The sequence below is a fragment of the Anastrepha obliqua genome, chromosome 4 (assembly GCF_027943255.1).
Source record: "Anastrepha obliqua isolate idAnaObli1 chromosome 4, idAnaObli1_1.0, whole genome shotgun sequence".
Lineage (NCBI taxonomy): Eukaryota > Metazoa > Arthropoda > Insecta > Diptera > Tephritidae > Anastrepha > Anastrepha obliqua.
The window spans coordinates 57,397,325-57,422,254 of record NC_072895.1 but is presented as its reverse complement, the minus strand read 5'-3'; the positions used below and the strand labels follow the sequence as shown (position 1 = coordinate 57,422,254).

Genomic DNA, 24,930 nt, shown 5'->3' with positions numbered 1-24,930 from the left:
ATTTAAGGTATTTTTCTGAGTTCCCCTTTCTCAATAAATTTTAGTATTTGTCATATTTTATTGAGTTTTGTTTTCGCCTGCGATAAGCCCACGATAATCGTCCCATGTCCCATGATAATCTTCTTTGTTTTACCTCCACTGCTTGAATAAGAGAGAAGAGGTCACTCTTTCCTAGGCCACAAACTGGCCCCATAATTCATATGTACCTTGGAAGGCATAAAATACTTCCTCGGTGAGGAATTCGTCCTCAGTTCAGTCTTGAATCGTTTGTCAAAACCGAACGTCGGTGGCATCGTTTCGCATGACATTTAGATCTCAGTGGTTAGTTCAGCAAGAATAACAACCTTCCTGCGATTTTGATGAACGCCTGAGCCAATGGTGGCCCTGACAATAGCCGATAGTTCGCTCAAAGTTTTAGACTGCAATGCTTCTCTCGAAATTGTCAACTTACTGGGCTTTGAGTGTAACCCGACGATTGCTGGAGAGTAGAACAGTTTTTGTCGCGGATGATGCCGGGATACAAATAATTTTTTTTGTCGAAACATGGCTGAAACTCAACAATGGCGTCAGATCTCCTGATCTCTGGTTAAGATCAATCAAGACCTTCTCCATGCTTAGTCCGCCAACACCAATGAGAGTTGAATTAAATGGAATTCTTTTGGCTTACAAGTGATGTGTAATTAATAAAAGGGGTCTTTTCTACTATCGATAGAGTATAAAAGCAATCGATTGTAAAGCAAAAAAATTAAAAAATTTCTATAGTCACATCGACAGTTTGCTAGCTCTACTTCATCATCGACTAGAACTATTGACTACTGCAACTCCTTTTTTTTGTGCGCTGGTACCAGCACAAGTGACACCGTATGGCAATGGTGTGGGCTCACTTTCATTGACTACTTAAAAAACGACGAAATGGTTACCTGCGAAAATGACAAAATTTGTTGGATTGATTTGACGCCAATATGATGTAAAATACGATTTGATTTGACGTGGAAAAAGTTAGTTATACGCATTGACATAGTTGTCTGCACTAGATTTTAAATGCTTTCCCACTACATTTTTCAGATATAGCCTTATGAGACCACTATATAGTTGGCGCTTACAGCCTTCATTGGGAGTTCGGCCGAACTCCTCCTTATATTTGTGGCGTACTTCTTGATGATGTTCCACAAATGGAGGGACCTGCAGTTTTAAGCCGACTCCGAATTGCAGATGGTTTTTGTTTATGAGGAGGTTTTTTTATGGCAGAGTTACACTCGGAGATATACCATTCCTCTCTCTTCGCTCCTGTTTCGCTTGAAGTCGTGTTGTTGCATTAAAACTTTTCTTGGCAGCCTGCTCTATATTCTACACTTGCAATGAAATTAACATAGTTGGGGTTATCCTGGATGTCTATGATTTTATTGATATTTTTGCCGATTGGCCTACCGGAGTTTGCCATATCTTCGATGCCCAGATTACAAGTAAATGATCGTTGAAAGTGCAGTTTGGTTGATGCATTTGGGTTCAAAAACAGGGGGAAAAATGCTGACCATCTGATCCGACTTTTCCGTTTGGTCGTAAAAGTATTGAAAAATGTATCGAATTTCCTCTTTTTTACCTCTATTACGGAAGACTGATTTCATCAAGCACAAAACTGTCGAAGGACTTTTTTTGAAACGCTATTATCACTTTTTAAATGTGCTTGTGTGTTGCCGGTTGTAATATATATATTTTTATAAGATTCGGATGCTTGCTTCCATTTGCCGTTGCTAACGTGCAAAGGTCCGAATTTCTTTCCCTTAAACACTCCAAGGGAGGCCTCATCGGATATTGTCATCGTCCAAGCTTCTAAGCCATACATTAGGACGAGCATGATGAGAGTCTTTTGAGTGTTAGTTTCCTACCACTACTTACCTTTAACTGACTAAAGGTTTAGAAATCACCGATATTCGAACACTCAGCTGTACGTGTAAGCTCTCGATTTTGCTCTCGAACTGCTCTTGAATTTTCGAATTTTAATCAACTCAGCTGGCCTTTGAGTCGTAAAATAAATCAGTAAAATCTTAGGCATTAAAAACCTAAAACTTACTCTTTCGCATTACTGGCTTGGACGATTTGTAACTAGTTACTAACTGCCTTCTATTAGTACTAAGGGTGAACTAGTTACTGTTATTGTATCAAAAATGTATCGCATATATACATATATAGTATTTTCCAAGAGACAATACTGTTAATTGCATGTTGTTAGGTTATATTATGTTAAACACGTTCTTCACTAGAAAATAAATCCGCCATTGAAGTCAATTACCTAGCAAACTCATAAACAGCGTTACAGCATGACTTACCCATTACTGCCGCAATGTACACGCGGTTCTATTATTTCTTTGCGTGACATATCCAAATACAAATACGCATCACCTACACATACACGCACACAAGCATTCACATATTAATATGTAACGAAAACATTTATGCATTACTTCAGTTTGCAATTTCGCAAATCCAACAATACAAATTGCAGCAGCGCTAGGAGACAAGAGACATGATGTGCTGCGTTTGGGGAGCGAGTTGAGGAGCTGAAATGCAAATGAACTGCACCATGAAAGTTACATTATTATTGTTGCAACATTGCATGTCAAATTAAAAATGCGGATTGCTGTCAATAAAGCCGTGGAAATAGTAGCGAAATAGGGTGGCTGTGAAGTGGTAGCTGCGGTAAAAGTGCAGAATGTATAAACATATGCAAATTCACACTTGTTGTAAAAAAAAGAAAAAACAAATTTCGTACAAATATGTATGTATGTATAATATGTAAATGAAATAAACTGTAGACAGAAAAGCAGTGTCACAGAACGAATAGCGAATTTCAAACTACGGAATGGCAAATGACTTTGATTGACGACGAGGGGTTGCGCAAGTGTATTGAAAACAGGGGATTTTCTTTTCTACAAGTGTTGCAATGTTGCAGTTCCGTTGCTTAACCTAAGTGTGAGGTTGAACAAAAAAGAATACGCACTGCAGTGGGCGTGACAGGTGGCGAACGCAGCTTGAGTTGACAGCTGCGTATTGAGCACATGAAGAGATTGTAGAGACTTCACAGTGGTACTTTAAGTTGACTTATTTGTATTGAGTTGCAGATATTATTGAGCGAGTGCTCTTTTGTTATTTTTTTCATTTGTGGCATTATTAAATTTAGGATAATGCAGTAGAGTTAAGAATCTTCAAGCAAAATTAGTGCATCTGTGTCAGAACTTGAACTATATTTCTAAAATACTTGTGTTCCTAAGTGAAAAGATGTAAGCAAGTCACCTTTTAGCAAAAGTCTACTTCTTTAATGATTCTCTTGTCTCTCAGGAAATGTTAAAAATCATTACTGTTGAAGTAAACTCGTTCTTCATTTGATCCTTGCCAAGCAGAGGTCGTCCTTCTTTATGTCCGTTACTGTCGCCAAGTATCGCAATGGATACTATAAATGCTTTCACACCTTATAATAGTATGGACCTGAATAGAAGAAAATCAACTCAAATCGGCTGTTTGTTTGCTGACAAGAGTCCCTCTCCACTTGCCTTCATTCACAATATGACTGCAACTATGTGTGTAACTGTTACTTTTTAGCTTTGGTTAACTGCGCGAAGGCCATTGACGATAACGATGTCTGCTTCTTTGTTTCGAAATAAACTTCCACTCGTTTTGGATGCATTGACGCGTTGTCGAATACTGACACAATTTGACAAATTTGCTTCTTCCTACTTCTGCTGAGCAATTTTTTTGTATTTTGAGCAATAATTTCTGTATTTGCAGCTGCGACGGAATTGTTAAAATATCTTTTAATAATTTCCCCACGTTTAACAAACGATGTATGATGAAATGACAAACCTCACAAAATATTTTGACAGCTGGTGTTATTGGTCACTTTGACACTTGCTGAAACAAATCAAAACTAAACGGGAAACTATTATCATTGTCTCATGATCTCATTGTCATCATGATGCCCATATATACTTTGATGGCATTTATTTTTTTGAATATAACATCCGGAGTATGCCCATGGCCCATTCGCTCAGTCCAATTTTTGACTACTTATTCCAATAAATCTGAATAATATATCTAAATGAGCGCAATGAGCAAAATTGCGTCGTAGACGATGGTAGTTTTTGTATAAGTGGATAAGCCAAGATTCTTATGTAAAATTTTTACGTAGTAGAAGGGCATAGGCCAACAAGTTGAGAAGAACAACAAATAGCTAAATCGGCATTTTCTTCGTTCTATGAACTTCGCGAACAAATGTATTTCTTTCAAAGTAAATTTCCACACTTTGAAAACATTGTTCTGGCTTGAAAAATTCATTCCAAACTTTACTGAACAGAAATGTCAACACAGTTTGCCCGATATCGATAGTTCTCATGCAGCTAAAAACACCATTTTTACCAGAAGCGCTGGTTTTCATGTTCAATATCATATCTTAATTTATCTTATGTTATCTTACTCTGTCTTACCTTATTCTAATTTACCTCGTCTTTTTTTGTTCTACTTTAATTTATCTTACATACATTGCGAATACACCATTCGTCTTGTGTATGTACAGGGTGTCCGGTGACAAAATTAGTTGTTATATGAAGGTCAATAATTTGTGTGTAACTGCTAGTCGGAAACTCTGTTCACCTTACAATATTCGGCAATTACGTGTTGCCCCATGTGAAGATTTGATTCGCTCATACGAAGGCTTCGGACAACAAGTTCGATAGCAAACAGCCCACGATCGGGCCCAGCTGGACCTCCGAGTGTGTTTCTGCCGTGAAAAAGTTCCTCATAAAAACCATTTACCGTTCGGAGTCGGTTCAAAACTGTAGGTCCCTTCATTTGTGGAACAACATCAAATAGGAGGATGAACTCGGCTGAACACCTAACAGAAGTGCACTATTTATTTATTTAATTACGTAAAATTGTCGTTATTGGTTACCTAAAGGACAGAACTTACTACTAATGTGTCGATGATGTGTCCCAAGATGATGGTTTGCTGTGCATTACCAAGCAGTGAAATAATTGGACTGAAATTTATGTAGACAGTTCTTTTATCGGCCAGAGAAACCATGGCGACACTGCGTGATTTCTTTCCTGAAAAACTTGTGAGTCGTTTTGGTGACATATCCACCAAGGTCGCCCGATCCTAACCCTATCGGCTTTTTCCTATGGAGGAAGTAAAATCTATGAAACAGACCCAGCGACCATCTCAGCACTAAATGAAAATATTGGGCGTGAATTTAATGGCATCTCGACAGGAATTCTCTAGAGAGTGGCACGGAGTATGGAGGCTAGTAAGCAGATACACAGTAAATCACTCTTTATACGAAGGAATCGATATGGTTTTTACATCAAAATTACAAAATTTATTATATTTCAAGACTTTCACCAAAATATTTCGGAAAAATAATAAGACATACATACGTGCGCTGGCGGTCAATTCTCGTTCTGTGTAAAAGTGAAATTAAAAGTTTTTTACCGTTTTCATTAAACTTTCGATTCACGTTCCGTGAAGAAATGATTATTATATGAAGATTTTCTTTTCAATAACCATTTGTGTGCATGTTGATAGGAAAATTTTCTTGTCTGACAATTTGTGTGTATGTGGATATGAAAATATTCTTTTCACTGACAATTTGTGTGTGAAAAACTGGAAGGTGTGTGAAAGAAGGAGGTCCGTGGCGAGCGCATAAGTGGAAGTATTGTTGCGTGGCTACAAAACTCTATATACCAGAGGGGTTTCTAAAAATTTTGTGTACAAAATTGAAGAATTCAATAAAAATTCGACCTGTTTTTTAACTTGCCCAAAGTTTTGAACTAGGATCTACATACATATGTATATGGTTATTGCTGTAGAATGAACTCTACTTTTACAAAAGTCAATATCATATGAAGTCAATATGAAGTCAAATCCTTGATCTTCTTGTGTTTGCGTTGTGATTCGATTTTTAAGCTGTTAAATAAACTGTTGTTTTTTTAAATTTTTGAATTCACATTTTATTCTAGCTTTCTCATTACGCAAACCGCATTAAAATTATTTTATTTGTGTTTATTTGAAAAACTGTCATAGTTTCAAAGCCTACTTTTATTCCAAATGTTTTTCGGGTGTCGCTGCAGGTGGGGTGCAACATGCACAGTTTAGTAGTTTATTGAGGGGGTGTCAAGTAATATTATATAAACAATTAACGAAAACACAATTGTATACGAAAAATATAGGAAATATTGTAAAAGTGAACACTCGGTAACTTTATCTGGGGGCCACTGTAGGCATATTTTATTATATAATTAATATTATACTTAAAAAATATTTCTTTCCAAAGAAAAAGAGCTTATTTGAAGTATGTATGTACTCGTATTTTTATAATATTTCAAGTTTTAATATTTTGGTACAATTGAATTACCTTTAAGCTATAGTTTTAAACAAATGTAGCTTTTGACGTTTTTATTAAAAACGAATCGAAAAAAATAAATGAATAAAAATTATCTGCAAAAGTTGCGTTTTTGCTATGTTCAAAATATCACGACTTGAAATACTATTTGTACGTGATCTAACATGTATTTCAGGCTCCTCAAAGTCTTCTAAATAAACCCCATCGTTGGTGGATTCTGTCCATAGCGAAGTGAGCGTCTCAGCACTATCAACAAATTCCTGGATTAAATTTACTAATTTAATTTACTTTACTCATCACGAACTCTTTGCGCCAAATCCAGCAAAGTAATTATTTGCAGTATATATTCTTAAAGTTTCCTTTAGCATCAAAACGAATGTCATTTGAAATTTGAATATCATACAATATTTGCAAAAGTTTCATATCTACAGTATAAATGGAACAGAGTCAAGTGTCTGTGAAAACGAAAATGTCAACTTTTTTCACTTCACGTTTACACAGAACGAGAACTGACCCCCTTGATCTATTTGAAAAAAAAAAAAAAATAAAACTAATTTTGAAAGATATTTTTCCCAAAAATTCACTTCAGATGTTAGAAGAGTTCCAGCTTTAAAGATTTGCATGAAGAAATAAAACATTAAAAGGATATATGTGAAAATTTGCCACGTACCATAGAAGTCTAAATCGATCAAGATTTAGTTGAGTTATTCAAGTTTTCCTTAAACTTAATTTCAAAATAAAAGTAATCAAAAAGTGCATCGAAAATCTATCTTTTAAATTTCAATTTCTTGAGGTTATTTTTTAGAAAGAATATTTCGAAAAACAATTTTTTGTTTAAAAATACTCGATTAATATTTTAATTTAACGTCCTGAATATTTTCCTGAAATATTGTGGCAGAATAACAATAATAATTATTAAACATAAAAAAATTAGAATAATTAAAATATAATATTTATACAGATAATTGACTTTTACACCCTCTATTGGGTACTTGATCGAGTTCCGCCTTCTATTTGTGCTGTCCGTCTTGATGTTGTTCCACAAATGGAGGGATTCACAGTTTTAAGCCGACTCCGAACGACAGATATGTTTTCTAAGGAACTTTTTCATGGCAGAAATACACTCGGAGGGTTGCATTGCTTGCCGAGTGGTGACGGACATCAGAAAATGATTTGGTGTTGAATGGACGGAGATCCGAATCTGTGCTCTTCCAAATGGGAATCACATAGCAACCCATTCGGCTAGGGTGGCTACCGTATTTAATACATTACATATTTTATTCACTTCTTTGTAAAATACCTGTCCTAAGAATTATTGTAACTAGTTAAATATTCATAGGATATTTGAATTTGATGAGTTTCTAAATACCTTTGCTTTATATTTGCATTGCAATACATGCATACATACATATGCATGTATTTGACTATGCACTTGCACTTGATTTGCTTTGATTTTGGCACAAACACTAATGGAATACTCAATGATGGTAACTAACTTTTGATTGGAGTTAAATTTGCTGAGATTTATGTGGACATATATCATGTTTTGGGCATATCAGATTTACAAAGAGGATGGTCACCTATTTCAATTTAATTCATAATACCAGCAAACCCACCATCTTTAAGGTGCACCTAATTCATTTTGAGACGGATCTTCTGAAAAGCCAACTGATGCATTTTGGCACACACTTCTAGAGTGCAATAATAAGGCGGCACCACATGATTGCAAGTGTTGTTGTAATTTCCGGGCAGGCAACATACGTCAAACTGCAGCCTTGCATGGACTTGTATATATATGCATACATATAAGCGAGTACGTACATACAAATATATGGAGTTCTTAACTATTGCACTTCTTAGTCTGATTTAAGGCTGTGCACAAACCATCAGCTTGAGCCGCTTATAGACGAGTGACACATACGACTAATGCCCCCTTTCTATGGTATCCTTTTACTATTATACTTGAATAAACAGTACTGGGAAAAAAGTTAGACGGCTTCTTAGTGCATTCTTCATATAGTAAATTTTTGTGTTTAAAAACCATTTAATTTTTTTTTTTAATTTTTATTATTATTATTATAGTTACACTGTACAACACAAAATAGAATAACAAATGACAAGGTTCATAAAATGGATTCTAGTAGAGAGGAGAAAAAATAGAAAAATATACGTGTATATATTGGCGATTTGAGAGTTTGCGGCAGATTTTTTTTTTGTTGCGAAAGCGGAAAAATTTATGCGATAGGCAATGCTATGATGTGTTCAGCAGTGCTATGGAAGAAGCAACGTGTAACTTTTTTGTGAGGGCTATAACGGGTTAAAGCGTACCACATACATATTTTTCATAAAATTCTACTAAAAGTCTCTTAATGTATCAAAGCTCGAAATTTAACTCTAAGGCCATTTGGTATATGGAGGAAAAAACGCTTCAACAAATAAATTAATAAAAACTTCAAAACGTCGAACTTAACTTTATTATACCAAACTCATATGTACTATAAAGGGCACAAAAGGCCATGAGTTCGAAGTGCAACCTCATAAGGAATCGGATGCGCTATAAAACTGAGTATTCGAAATTTATCAAAAATTCTGATTAAAACTTTTGATGAATATATGTTGAATTTTTTTGAAAAATTTTTGTACAAAATGTGAAAAAATTTTAATTATATGTTTGCTGCAGGAGAATGAACTATATTTTCATAAAAATTAAATTTAGAAGCAAATGAATTTGTCAGTAGGTCCCTGTGCAATAGTTATGAAACTTTATGTACTTATATGTATTTAGGTACAACGAGAGTTGAGGGAAGTGTGGAAGTGGAACTCAAAAATTGATTTCTAGTTCTGATTTCAGCAGTTTAAAAAGCAGTTCTTCAAAAGTTTCGAATAAACCATAAATTTGCATTCTTAGAGCCTTAAGAGGTCTAACTAAAATTTTTAAAACCTTGCTTAAATTTGTTGAATCAAATTCAAAATCAAAAAAATAGGTTAATATTTTAAAACTTTGAATAAACTTGTCAATTTTTCGTAAGCATTTTGAAGAGTTTCATATTGCTTCTGATGAAGTATCGACCATTTTGTGTAATAAATTAACAAAAAAAAATAAACATTGCAAAAAAAGTACGATAGCTTTACGACTTCTAGTGACACTCACTGTATAAACAAATTTTATTTTCAATGTCATAAGGAATACATTTTAGGACAATAAATTGGTTATGACTTTGAAAGGTTGTGTTTTGAGATCAATAAATTGCGATTTATCATAGACAAACTTTGTATTCTAGTGGGCTTTTATTAAAATGCATATTTAAACTATTAATAATCTCCGTACAGCTCCCCATCAAGCTCAAGTTTAGGCAACCGGACCACTGTAGTATTTTCCGCAATTAAAGAAGCAGTGGTTTGGTTGGTTACCTCTGCAATTACTGTAAGGGAGATAAATAACCACTTCGTCAGCCAAGCGGCAATTAGGACTTTGGGCTCGTTGTTTTTGCATTCGAAATTAGTCGCGAATACTTCGATATTAGGCTCATTTGAGTTCCCGATTACAGTGGCATAGCGGAAAACTGCTTGGCTGATGAGCTGGCCAGACAGGTATGGAACATCGTGCGATCCTTCTGATCACAGGTATACCGGGGACGCTCGATAGAACTTCTGAATGTCTGGTGGGTGTCTTAACTGGGTATTGTTCATTAGGTGGGATTGCCTCAAGTCCTTTCTTCAGGAGCTGTATGGCTCGTCAGCTGCCCTGCTCTCGGCTAAGATTCAGATATTTGGACTCTCACTTTTTTGTTATATCGGATACACCGTTATGGATACAGCAGGTCCAAACATTCCGCAACTGGTGAATTTCATCAGCTGATTGAAGTGGTTAGTATAATTAGTTACGTTTAGTCACCATCCTCTTCTTCCCGCCTATTCGGGTTTTGTTTTGTTTTTCGCCCTCGTCTTCCTCTCTGTGTGGCATCAGAATGGGCGAATTTGATTCCTTGTCCAAGTGGATCCTCGTTTGTACATCCATTTATCTTAATCTAACCTAAGTTGTGTTATCAAGAGTACACAGAAATAAAATTCAACCTCTTTAATATTTCCTCAGTACATAGATTTTTATTGCTAATTGCAGTTAGATTTCTAATATTTTCTTATCATCCATAACTCATTGGACGGATTCTGCAATTCTTTTGCCACGATTAAGTGAACAAAAATTTGGGTATGAAAAAAATTTGCTAAAAAGCTGCCTCAGATTAACCCAATACTGTACCACTACTATTCACAGATGAAGAAAATTTATAAATTACTAGCCCATTTATAGATCACCCACTCGTCAGTGCCTACTCACTCCTTGTTTCTTCTCTTTCTTCGTTCCTCCCATACTCCGTTGATGCCATTTAACTGTTGCTAACGCATGCACCCACATCTACATACATCTAAATACATCAACATATTAAATTTATAGACTTACCATCATGTGGCACCAACGACACGTCAGCCCCGTAATGCCGTGATATGCCTTAATGCGTTTGCGACATTTGGAGCAGCGACCATAGCAATTACCCTCGACCCAGTGATGTAGCAGATCGCCGCCACCTTTAGCCTTCTTCGATTTGACATATGTGGTGATGCAAGAGGCGGGTGCATGTTGCACGCAACGTTCATGTACAGTGTACTTGCATACTATTGTTTGTTGTTTATGTATTACATGGTTTAGTTTTGTTGTATTCATAAACAGCAGTTGTCAGGATTGTCATCATTATCATCATCATCACCATCACCATCATCATCACCATAAACAGTGTGTGAACATAAGGACCCACGTAGTGCATTATTGTTGCATTGGGTTTGATGTTTCGTAGTCGTTCGTGTTAGTTGTTAATTTGGTTAGATGCATCGGCAAATAGGCATTTTCAGTCACAGTGCGCCACGTTGGATGCCGCAGTTGATAGGTTTTGAAAAGAGAAGAGAAAAATGTGTCGAAAAACGTTTGTTAATTGAAATTTGATGTCCAACGCAAAAAGGCTTTGCTCACACATGACTATTTGCATATTTTCACACACTTGGACTTGAACAAATAGGTATGCGTGAGTGCGGTGCATGTTTGCTAAATGGATGTTTATTGAAATAACGCGAATGGCTAATTTATGCCAATTAATTCCCCTTTGTGAGAAACTTTTTGGCTGTCAATTTATGAATTTCGCTTGAAAATAGTTTTCTAATAAAGACAAAAATTCAAATATTTTAGGCTTCTTCTTCATTTTGTAGACATTTCAACATACAGAAGAAAATGTGTGGGAAAGCGCTTTAGGGAGTCTATTACATTTTCGCCATATCTTTTAGTAAAAAAGTTCTCCCAATGGACTCACGACTTTGGATAAATAAGTATGACCATTTTTACAAAAAAAAAAAAAATTATCTCTTCGCATGGAGCTCATGCTCACATGAGCGCACACGATTTGATTTGAATAAGCTAGCTGTGCAAAATTATTTAAGGGGCAGCTCCTCCAGACAACGAGTTTTTCAATAATTTTTTGCGAAAAGTGAGAGTATTTGTTATTTTAACATATTAAATAAATAAAGTTTCTCTGGTGCCAGTTGAAATTCAAAAGAATCAAAAACCAGCTTTTCGAGAGACCGTTTACGTGGGAAAATAGGAGATGGAACAAAAAATCGTATGGAAGCGGAAGGGTGAAAATATTCGTTTTGTAGGTAGAGGCGATTTTCAAATTTAAGGCATTTTTTTCCTAACACTCCATAATTTTATTGGTTTAGATTCTATGCAGACTATATTTATCTCGAATGATAGCTCATAGTCTAGGATTTCCAATAAATACTTCGTCAACTTCCAACTTTCTTTCAGCCGGTAGTTATAGGACGTGAAATTAAAAAAAAAATTAGAAAAAATTTCTTACATTTTTTAAATTTTTACGATTTTTCGCCATAATGCCCGATAACCGTTATATTTTTTTTGCAAGTTTTGATAACTTTTCATTTTGCATGCGAGTTCAAAAATAAATAAATGATTTTCTAAAAATAATATGTAAAAAGCTGTACATTAACGGTACACCTGAAGTAGTTTCTTAATAACAATAATAGGCGTCTTCTTTTGGTTCAGCATTAGCAAATTACATTTCTTAGTTTAGTACTAAAATATAGATATTTATTTAGAAATATAGTAATTTATAATAGTTATTATTTACGGTATTCAAAGCGAAAACAAATATTGAAGTATGAGCTAACCCACGAGCGATGCCGCAACAGACTTCAGACAAAGAATGGCTGGACGTGACAAAAGAAGAACTGAACAACGCAACCCTGTAAAATTTAAGCTTAAACAAACGAATCAAATTTTATTTGATTCGCAAATAAAATTAACGGTTATCGACACTCTCAAATGTATGCACACGAGAGTTTCGTGAAGTTCAACAAAAAGCATAAATTTATACACACGGCGGGTAGTGTGCTAAAATAAATTATATATTAATATGAATGCTTAAAGGAATACACAACATTTATAAAAAAATAAAATAAAATTGCGGACTACAGCTGCTCAAACGTGGATCCTTTAATTTGCGCCGTCGAATGTACAGCCTCTTGTAATCAACTGAAATCAACCAGAGAGAAATGTTTCGCTAAAATAATTTATTCCACTTTGCCTACCTACCTACCTTAACGAAAAAATCAATTAAAATTTGAAGTGAAAAAGAAAAGGTGACACTGCTTTTTTATAAACAAATTGATCAAATCAATACTTTTAATGATAATTAATAGAAAATTTTAGGCAAATGTAAAGGCCAATATGCTAAAGAATATCCCTGTAAAATTTTAAGTTGATATCTTAATTTCTTTTTGAGTTATATTCGACAGCGCCGAAAAAAAACGTATTTAGAGAAAGAGAAAATCGCGATTAAAAACTTTCGTTCTTATTCATCTTTCATTCGACGCTCATGACTTCACTGACTTCATAGACACTTTTTAGACTTTCGACTAAGTTTAAATATTGAGAAGATATTCTTTAGATTGTAAATGAAATTTCAAAGCAAAAAAGAAGCAAAGAATTGAAGAAGAAAGTGCTGCCCCCTTAATTATATGCATTTACTAACTAATATGACTGCATTCAATTACGTTGAGTACTTATATATTACATTGCCTGGGAAACTCGTTCTAGATACTTAATCACATTCTTATTTTAAATTAGCTTCGTTTAGCTTTTGCGCAAACTTTTTTTTTAATTTTAGCGCAAGGGTTCGGGGTTTTTCTATTTTGAGGGGTATGTCAATCAAATAAAATCATCAATAAAATTTTAACCAATTCACCAGTTAAGCCAGTAAAAATGATTGCGTGATAAAACTTTGAATTTATGATTTTCCACTAAGTATATCCTATATTAAAAAAAAAAATTATGGAAACTATTCTGCAAAATATTTTAAAAACTAGTATGGCTTTCTAGCTGTAGAAAAAGATATAATCATTGAATTATAGCAATAACCCCTAGGTGAGTTACAGGCTCAACTTGGGGAGCGTGAAATTTCATGAGAAGGAAAAATTTAAAATTAAACTAAAAAATTATAACTAAAACCAAAAACCTAACAATTTAAACTTTTTCATTCATCATAATTTATTATCAACATGACTGCAGCTATTTTGAATAAAAATTCTTATAATTTGTTTTCGATTATTCAAATTATGCCAAGTACTAAACAGGAATCGATATTTCGTTACGATGCACCAGCTGCTGAGAGGATTCAACTATTTTATTCTTAGAATAGTAATTAGTAAATAGTTTTTGTTTGCATAGTTAAAAAGACATACTAGTTTTGTCCATGTTGACAAACAGAATTAAGGCAATTGGAATTTGGAAAATCCACAAGCCAGCTTGACGAAACCGATACATCCACAATGAGTAACTCTGATTCAAATGTTGGTTAGGCGATGCCAAAGGACCACTTTGGTTTTTAATAGTTAGACAGAAATTGGTATTACAGCACCATACTAATGGTTATTTTGCTTTGCCAAATTGCAAAAAAATTAATCAAAAAAAATTTCGGAATTTCAGTTTTAAAGAGAAATTTCCGATGATTTATTACAATTTTCACAGCTTGTTTTGGAGGTATGCACCTGTAAGTTAATACAAATGCGCTTTGAAAATTTGTTCAAGCGAAAGCAGAAATATATTGATTTTCAAGGAAAATATTTTGAAAAGGAAAGGAAAATATTTTACTATTGTATGTTTTCAATTTTGGGTATAAAATTTGAAGGGAAAGCTTCTATATACTCGTATGTATATATTATGTAGAATTGTATAAAAATGATAGTTCATGAATAAAATGTTTGAATATTTTGGAATGTTTTTATTAATTCGCAAATAAAATAATTTAAAAATTGTTATAATAATTGTATGGCCGGTACCCTAGGCGTGTGACCGATTTCAAGCGTTTTTTAACTAACCTAAATTAAACATTTACAAGAAATTCCATTATCTTAAGAGCACTACTTGTATTTGTTGCCACAAAGCTAACTTTACGTGCGATGTCAATTAGCCGGCAAGAAGCTGCGATTAGACGCCATTAAACATTTTTTTGTGAGACGCCATTAAGAATAAAGCTATGCCAAGAGAGAATGAGATATTTGAAATATGAAACCTAGTTGTGAGAAAAGTGCAAATTTCCTAAAAATATGGTGAGAAATTCAGTTGACAGAATAGGTTGTTCAAAGCGTATTAATAAAATGTGAGAGACTCCTTCTTTGGCTTCTGACATAAAAGAAAATATGTGACATTTTTTTCTCAAACTTTAAAAAAATACATTTGTTGAAAAATGAAAAAGTAAAAGCCAATAAAAGTCACTTGCTTCTTCCATCCATAAATATTTTTTTATTTTTAGAATATAAAAACACGAATTGGTTAATTTAGAAGAAAAACATAAACACATTTTTTGGAGTAAAGAATAATTTATCTTGGTTTTTCTTGAGGGTATACATCGAAATCTGGCACACTATGGTCTACTGTAAAACTAGTCATTTGAATCATGTAGGAATTGTGCTTCATATTTAATGGAGAAAGTATAATCTTTGTAAAAAAAAATTTAATTAATTTTTAGCCGAATTAGAGGTAACTCCTAATGACAGATACCTGATAGAAATTGCTAGCTGTGTTTCAAAAGGTATGCACCATTAAAAAAAATCTGTAACCTGTAAAAGATTTCTAATTATTATTTTTATTTTACTCATTAATAAAACAAAAACAAATTAATGCAAATATGATCACTTTATGCACTAAGAAACGGTTTATTTCGATGCATTCAATACAAAACTCATTAGCTTGTTTAGCTTTCAGTTAAGTTGCTTTGTTGGTTTTCGCAGGTCTGCCAATTCCTTGAAGCAGTTTACGTGCCGTATGATTTCCGGCAAATGTAGTGCACTCGGCTGTGCAAACAAATGCGAATTTATCTGTATGCCTGTTTGTAAATTGTAAATTTAAGTAAATATACTCGTTTGCTGTGCCTCCCATATGCCATCACCCATTACCCATTTCCAATTTAACTTTTCACTTACTGAGTTATTTGAATTTCCGGTGTTTAAAATGAACTTCATCTCGAACCGGAAATGCACTAAAGCACATGCAAATGTAATATACAACAAAATTACATACAGTTGGCACACACACATGCACTTGTGGTTATACTTACACACACAGCAGAGACCCTTCTTGCCAAGGCCGACCAACATATTCAAGCAGAGATTACAATACGCCGGTTTGCTGAAATGTTTCAAGCGCCACACATGGATGCCATCCTCCTTCAATGCCGTATTGTCAACGCCTGAAATGGCAAACAAATATGTGTAAAATAAGAGCGAGAGCATTTCAAATAAAATAAAAATAAAAGTGAAAATAAAACCAATCATCCCCTTCTTCCCACACGCACACACGTAAAGGCGTAAATGAGTGAAAATAAAATAAATAAAATTGAGCAGACGCATCTAAGTTCATTTTCGAGTGTGTCAACCTGTGTGCGCCATGCAAATATTGTCAAAGCAGCGCTGTCACTAAAGCAATATGTAATGGTAAAAAGTAATAGCTTTTTCAGTATGGCTATCTTCTGAAAATTTGGGGTGAACGAGCGTTGGTTGAGTAGTATAGTTGAGAGAGAATCATCTAGCGGACGACCGCGAAGACGTTAACGACGCACTTTGAATTTCAAACGTTTTGCGTGCATTGATGGCGTCACCCCGTTGTGGAATCAACGAAAGTATGCAAAGCGACGTTCATACACATGCACACACACAAATAAATTACTATTTTTTATTTTATTTTTTTGAACATGAAAAACGTCGGAGTATGTGTGTGTGTATGTGACTTTAGAATGGAGCATTTCGATTTTAAATTCTCATCGTAGATGGTTGAGGGCTTATAAGCTACTAATATTTCGGTTGAGCTGCTTCCGTTGTCCAAGTATAGGTATGTGGTAGATAGAGCTAACGGTAACTAGTAACGGCTATTTGGTTCAGCACTTATTTTATACAAACATTTGCGGTTTGCGAAATTTTTTATTTATAGATTACTTGCAACTGATATATATTATTTGTCGTGGCAAGTTATTCTTAAAGAGTAAAAGTTGAAGGAAAATATAAGGGATAATTCATTCCTATCAGAGTATATTAATAGGGTGTGTTAGGCTCGCACTCTCTTTTGCTTCTAACAAGAAAAGAAAACTTGACATGTTTTTTCAACGCTCTCTGAAAGGTAACCCAATCAGAAGTTTTAAAAACTTCAAATACAAATTTGTTAAAAAATAAAAGGCATAGCAATTACCAAAAAAAAAAAATCCACTTGCTCTCAATTTGCATTTCATATCACAGAAGTGGCAAAACAGTAACTTCAAGAAGTTGAAAAGGGGGTAAACTGTTCCCATAACCGTTACATCCATATTGACTCGCATGCGACGCTACCAGAAGTAACTTCTTAGTGTCGTGTGGAAGACACAGAAGCCTGACGTAAAAAACTACTGCCAGATATTTTTCGTTTTTTTAGGTTAGTGTAAAAAATTGCAAATATGTACAATTATATTTATGTCCAATAATATTTATGTACAATTAAAAAAAATATTAATATAATTTGCTAATATTTTTTTGAGACTTATGCAACTCAATTGAAGAGCACTAACATGTTTCATGATTTTTTATTAGCACATTTCCGTGTGAACAATGAATCCCTGAAGCGCAGGAAATGTTTTGGACAATTTTATTTATTTGACGGCCATTTCCAATAATCCTTTTGATGTTGCTTCACTTTTTCAGCTTTTTCATGATACATAGAAATGTATTTAGAGGTTTGCGATGACTTGTCGAGAGACAAGGGACAAAACAACTTTCCTATCATTTGGTGTTTCATACGCTCCACTGCATAGATGCTATATTCATATATCACGACAAATATATCACTTCTTTTTTTTTGCTGTAGCAGGCGGCCTTAAAACGAACAAAGTGTTCGTAAAGGTCGATTATACTTTTGTGAATATTCTCGAAAATTTTGCCTACTGTGAGTATCTGTTGACGATTGATTACAATGTCTAAAGCCACATTGATGAGATCCATTCACTTCACTGATGATCGACTTAGCTTACTCGGGGATTTTGGGATCGCTGATGACAAATCTCACGTCAGATTTTTCTTAATTACTAACAATTCAGTCTGAACTACGCCACTATAGTATAGTGCCACTATATTGGCTTATTAGCCACTATATTGTGGCTAAGTGTATGTAAATTTAGCCTTAGTGAATCCCACTATCTAACCAATCATTTAGCTTAGAAGTATCGGTAACGATGATAGTGAATCTTGAGCTTAAGTTCCTAATGCCTCCGAGTTTTTGTTGTATGTGATTCTTTTGGAAAGATACATGTTAATGTGGAACAAAATAGTAGTGTAATTTAATAATTGAAAAGTTTGACCTCCTTTGTTATTTGATATCATGTTGCATCGTATGGGGATTTTGAAAAAGGTGGCTCGTACAAATGCCATAGTCGATTATGCGCTTTCTTCTCTGAAGTTGTAGAAAATCATTCAAGTTCTTGGAATACTCCTTAGTTAGGATGGAAATAGAGACATACAATAAAGTCATGCACAAACTTGCACTCATACATACTAAACAAACTCTGAGAATAACTTTCTTATTTAGTCTAAACGTAAAAGTTGTAACCTCTCAGGCAAATTTGTCGTAATCTCTACCTTCCCAGTGATTTGTGCAAGAAGAGCATAACATAAATAAAACAACGTACTTGCACATAATTATACTGTGAATCAATAAAAAGACTTAGTTGATTAAAAGTTTAAACAAGCAAAACAATCAACAAATCAACGCTTGCAAAGACTAAAAGTCAGTAAAGTTTCACAGAAATTCAGTGTCTCAAGTTGACCTAAGTTAGTTTAAGTAGTCATTTTACTTGTACAAGTTTCCGTCACTTTTGTCTTTAGTTGAACAAATACACCCTGTCGTGAACCCTATGAACGCGCTCAACAATACTTACCCAGCAATACAAGTAGTGGAATGGTTGTGAGGCCGCCGCGTTGCCATTCTTCCAGTGAAACTGTGCCATCGGCATCGTAGTCGATTTCCACCATCATGTCTTGCAGAATCTGGAGGGAAAAGGAGAAGAATAAAGAGTTTAGGAGAAGGCTAAAATAAACTTGTGCCCACATAATTAAGTCCCTGTATCTCCTTATCAGATTCACAATATATTTCATGACCAATTTTTCCCGTTTTTTATGAAAAAATGTGTCATCAGAAAAATTTAATCACAATTTTTAGAAATTTTCTAAGCATGCAGTTTTATAATCAATTTATTTTTAGTATAACAAAGTGCAAGTTTGAAGTCGCTCAAAAATTGAGTATATTTTTGCCAATATTTTTGGTATACGATGTGAAATATTTTCTTCCATATAAAAAACTTCCGAACACTTTATTGAACTAAAATTTAATGGGCTATAAAACTAGACAGTAGAACCTATCTAAAGATTCTAACTAAAAAGTTGAAAGTTTTGATGACAATTTTTTTGAAAGTTGTAAAATTTTTGTGAATTTTGTGAAAAATTTCGCACTTTGATTTATACAATTTTCGTTGCACAATGAACTATATTTTTGTGAAAAATTAACAAAAAAATGTAACATGAAAAATATTTCGAGAATTGTAAAAATATTGGGTGACTTAATTATGTGAGCACAAGTGTATGTATAGGTGTGTATATGAAACATATATGTATGTAAGTTAATGTAGCAACTATGCACAGGGCGTATGAGTAATCTCCGTCAATGTATGCTCAAGTAGGGTGAGGTGGTAGCAGTAACATAAATGACCATGTATGTGTGTATGTATGTATGCATCCCGAATTTGAGATGCCCTGGGTGCCAAATGAGCTTGAAAAACGCAAATCATACATCGTCATGCGATTGCTGCTGTGCTTCTTCTTTCTTTTCTTTCATGTTGTATTGTTGTTTTCGCTCTCGCCCTCTACTTTGGTTGCCACGCCGAAAAAGAGTTAATGGCGGTTGCCTGGCAGTGTTAAGGCGCTACCCCAGCGAATTCATTACAAAAATTTCCATTGCAATTTAATTCCGAATAACCAAACTGCGCGGAACGTTGCTAATGCCGAGGCTAAGGCTGAGGCAGCGTTAGAGTTAAAGAAAGGATATCAAAGGCGCAAGGAAGGCGCGCTACAGACGATGACTGATGGAGATGAGTAGCAGATGAAAATAGCAAAATGGCAGTAAAGTTAAAAAAAGTCGTTTGTATGGATAGTAGAACAGCTGGAAATTTATATAATTTTCAGCCACATTGCGGCGAAATAAACAGCATACAAAATATACTGATAAAAGATAAACAAAAACAAAAGCAAAGAGGCATAGTCGTAAAATAAATGCTTTGATGTTATTTGAAATTTTGTGCAAGGAATCTCAAATGTTTCGCTTCTTCCTTTATTTTCCTCTATGGCATTTTGCTTATGCGAAATATCTGGCGCAAATTGGGAAATTTCTGTATAAAATTAAAGGCGTTTACATACAATAAAAGGAAATTTGCGGAGAATGCTTTTTAAGTCATAGGAAATAAGAAGTATATCTTCGAGGCAAAAATATTTTCTTCAAAGTATGCTAAAAGTGAACACATTTTCGATGAACGGAAACAATTCAAGTTGGATCAATTCCAGTTGTTAAAGAAATATGAACAAAATGCGTAAAATACCGCACGCTTTCCCCAACTACTGTTTCACAAACGAAAAATTTTTGCTTTCCCTTAAGGGCTTTATTTAAACTATGCTGTCTAAAGTATTGTATTTAAATTTTTAATTTTTTTAAACAACTAAGTAGTCTACTGAGTATTTCTTTCGAGTTTCGAGCGGAAAATTTTATATTCACATTCCCTCAAGGGAGGAGCTGTGCATTTTGCAGCAATTAGAGTAAAAACTGAACCTGTTCACGTATGGCTTGAGGTTGGGTGTAAAAGAAAAGAAAGCGGAGAATTGTAGTCTGTTCTAAGTGGAGATAGCCGAGTTCGATGAAACAAAATTGGTCATCCGAAGCAAAATTGTAAGAGTAACTTTGGTTACAGGTCATAGGTGATTCGGCAGCAAAAATTGTGTACGCCCATTTCATTCTTACGTTCGTCCAATCAGCCGTTGTTCAAACGGGAACGAAGTAACATTAGCAATGGCTGCTTAATTTTTTCTTATATCACCAACACAGAAAACAAACCGCCGTCACGCCTGTTATGCCAGAAAATCAGCTGATTCCTTCAAATTATTTGAGGACCAGATGAGTCTGATGTTGGCTGTACCATTCAGTATGTATAGCAGACCGCGAAGTGGTTTCCCCGCGAGAGGACTGGAATCCTTTTGCCTGCATGTTATCCCCTCCCGGAAAGAGGAAACAACAGCAAGTTCTTATTTTTCCCCAATATTCACTAAGTTGACTTGAAGACAGCACTGGGTAATTATACGAATTTTCAAGGTTGCGAGATCCTTCTGGCCACGTGTGCATCGGAATTGTATATATATATACATATATAGCTGGCGGTTACAACCTGTTTTAGGTGTGGCCTCTGACTAACTTTGAAATTTTTTGTTTTAATTATCTGTGTCTTCATCCAGAAGTCTTGGAGTCTAGAGATTTGAGATGGTTGAAGACGTTGAAGTTGCGGATGAGTTAAGATGAAACACTTCTGGCAACTCAAATCTGTCAACTCTCCAGTAGAAAGAGAATTGTATTAGCTCCATCTTCTTCCACTCTTTCAAATCTTAAATAAATAAAAATAAATAATTGGCGCGTACACTTCTGTTAGGTGTTTGGCCGAGCTCCTCCTCCTATTTGTGGTGTGCGTCTTGATGTTGTTCCACAAATGGAGGGACCTACAGTTTCAAGCCCACTCCGAACGGCAGATATTTTTATGAGGAGCTTTTTCATGGCAGAAATACACTCGGAGGTTTGCCATTGCCTGCCGGGGGGCGACCGCTATTAGAAAAATGTTTTTTATTAATTTTGCCTTCACCGAGATTCGAACCAACGACCTCTCTGTGAATTCCGAATGGCGGCCGAATACATAAATAAATAATTGGCGCTTACACCCTTTATTGGGTGTTTGGACGAGTTCCTCTCTTAAAGTTTTTCCACAAATGGTGAGACTTACAGTTTTATGTCGCCTCCGAATGGCAGATGGTTTTTATGAAGAGCTTTTTCCTGGCAGTTATACACTTGGATGTTTTGCCATTCCCTGCCGAGGGGCGATCACTATTAGAAACACTTTTTTCTATAATTTGGTGTTTCATGCATGGAATTTCCAATCTGTGCACTAGCAAATTGTAATCGCGCACCCACCCATTTGAATTCAACTCCTTAACATCTTAAAATGCATAAATCGCGCTCAATGTCGCTTCCACTGTGGGGCGAATAAAATAAAATAGATCTCGGTCAGAATTATTTAAGTTATATGACGGAAAAGATTACCGCGTCCGATTTCCGATTAGCAAAGAAACCGCCTGGGATGCGCTTGGTTGTATTCGAGTGTAAATTGAGTGATAAATCTATTTCTATTTCTGCACCAAATTGAAAGATCATTACATTTATTTCCTAAGAACTGGTAAGAGAGTTGGAAGAGTTCCAGAGAAGCTTGTTTAAATTGGCTAAATTACGCCGATTAGTTGCCACAACCGATTGCACATCCATAAAAATGTTTTTTTGCGGGTAATAATAAAATAAAATAATTTAAAAATAGCACTCTGTGGCGTCCGAATTCTCTTGCGATTAGAGTTCGAAGAGTTTGGCTCTGAACTTATCGTTGTGGACACTCATACACGTTCGGAAAATCCTTTTAACGAGTGTAGTATGAGTGCTCGGAATTGTGTGCGGCGATTATAATGCAATAATACGCAAAATAATTTTTTAGTCATCAAAATTTTATTTGGCGCCTTCGAACTAGGCTCCACTCGAAGCAATATACATACTTATGCCAACAATTAGTAAAGCCATCAAAGCACCTTTTAAAAGCATTTGAAGATATCTTTTTCAGCTGCTTCAGCGATTTCTCCTTAATGGCCTATGTCGACTCAAGCGGCGTTTGCGGAGTGGCAATTTAAGTTTTGGGAGAAGGAAAAAGTCAGAGGAAACTAGTTGCGGTGAATATGGTGGTTATTTGATGATACTTCGGAAAAATGTTCACAATATGAGTCTTGTGAGATGATGCGTTATCATGGTGCCGGATCCATGAGTTTTCTTTCCACAAATTGGGCCATTTACTATGCACATTCTCCCTCAAACGTCACATAACATCCAAATAATATTCCTTATTTACCATGGAATGATTTGGAACGAACTTCGATTGCATAACACCATGATAATCGAAGAAAACGAGGAGCATAACTTTCACTTTTGACCGGCTTTGACGTGGTTGCGGCTCATGTGGATAGCGCCATTGAGCCTCCTGTTGACTGGTTTGCACGTCAAACTCATATAACCACGTCGCATCACCTGTTATGATGCGGTGGATAAAAGTTGGGTCCGAATTCACTTGCTCAGCCACCTTCTTCCGATGAATTTCTTGAAAGAAATTCAACTCTCTTGGAACGAGTATAACAGCCACGCGTCTCATGCCCAATGGATGGTGTGAAAAATTACAATTGATTTGTGAGACACGCTAAGGTCACGAGCTACCTCCCTCGAATTTAAATAATGGTTTTCCAATACCATTTCCTTGACTTTGTCGACGTTTTCATCCGTTGAAGACGTTGATGCGCGACCAGATCGGGGCAAGTCTTCCACGACTTCTTGGCCCTCTGCCTTATACCACTAATAGACCCGTGTTTTTGATAAAACCATAGGCTTTTTACAAAATTTTCTATAATTCGGCACATGAAATCCCGATCAAAACACAAAATTTAAGACAAATTCTTTGCTCGATATTTTTATCCATAGTGAAAATTGCAGAGCACACCTGCGATTGACTGATATAATTAAATGCTAAAAGCAAGCTAATTGACAGATCACGCTCAAACTCTGCGACACTATGGGCCTCTTCTTTTCGCAAGTGGCGAATAGATGAAGCAACTGGTATAAATGAACATATGTCGGCAATGTGGAAAGAGAGCTGCCTTAAATTAGAATGGCGAATAGAAGAGGCCCAATAGAGGACAGGTGTACTCGTACCAACACTCCAGCAAAAAAAAATTTTTAGAAATATATATGTATAATACGCGCTTTTCAAATGAACAATTCCCGATATTTTTTTGTCAGAATGTATTTTTTACTATTGCTTTTCTCATATTAAGGCGACGATGAAAGAAATGTATACCAATGATTTTTATAAAATACGGGCAGAGAAATGCGAGCATTTGCTTGCCGGAAGGTCATCAATGTAAAGAGGCAATTTGCGTAAAGTGGAAAAGTATAGCCAATTGGAAGGAAATGAGCTTAATTATACGTAACAAAAACAAAATTTGCAGAAGCAAAGTGGAAATTTGTTTGCAGTTTTTGTTCTTGTTGGTAACTTGACGGGGCAAGGTAGACGAAATTGAGTTAAAATAAGCAACATCAAACTCAGTTAAAGAAATAAAATTGTTTAATTAAAACCTTCAGTTAAATGAGAAAAATAAGTGAAAAATGCTGAGGATGTGGAATAAATCTCCCTACTTGCTACTGTGGAGAAATCAGAGTTCGGAAATTGTTTACTTATTTATTGAATTAAAAATTAGTCAACAAAATAAAATGGCTTAAAGGCTTATATAGATTTTTACACAAAAAATATCATAATAATGTCCGTCTGTAAGAAGTTTAATGAAAGAGTCTTTAGTCGAAGCAAAGTCAATCTGAAAAGATTTGCAGTAATGTTGAATTCTATCACAGCTCTCAAGATGGATCCATTTCAAATCTAAGTTACGAAGCGCTCTAGATGGCTCATTAAGCTATCTTATTCGCTCAAGAAGGGAGGCGCAATCGACAATACCTTGAATAATAAATCAAAGAGGAAAAATAAGATAAAATATATCGCCGAGACTTAAGAGATTTCGA

General features: G+C 35.1%; 1 protein-coding gene across 1 annotated transcript in view; it reads right to left on the bottom strand.

Moving 5' to 3' along the window:
* The window catches only part of LOC129245344 (diacylglycerol kinase 1), a 293,249-nt gene that overhangs the window by 63,866 nt on the left and 204,453 nt on the right, over positions 1-24,930 (bottom strand). Inside the window, exons 10-12 of the mRNA XM_054883446.1 lie at positions 18,908-19,016; positions 16,070-16,201; positions 10,852-11,063 (exon numbers count right to left, since the gene is read on the bottom strand). Coding sequence (XP_054739421.1) covers positions 10,852-11,063; positions 16,070-16,201; positions 18,908-19,016 — 453 coding nt within the window. The remainder of the gene's footprint in view (positions 1-10,851; positions 11,064-16,069; positions 16,202-18,907; positions 19,017-24,930) is intronic.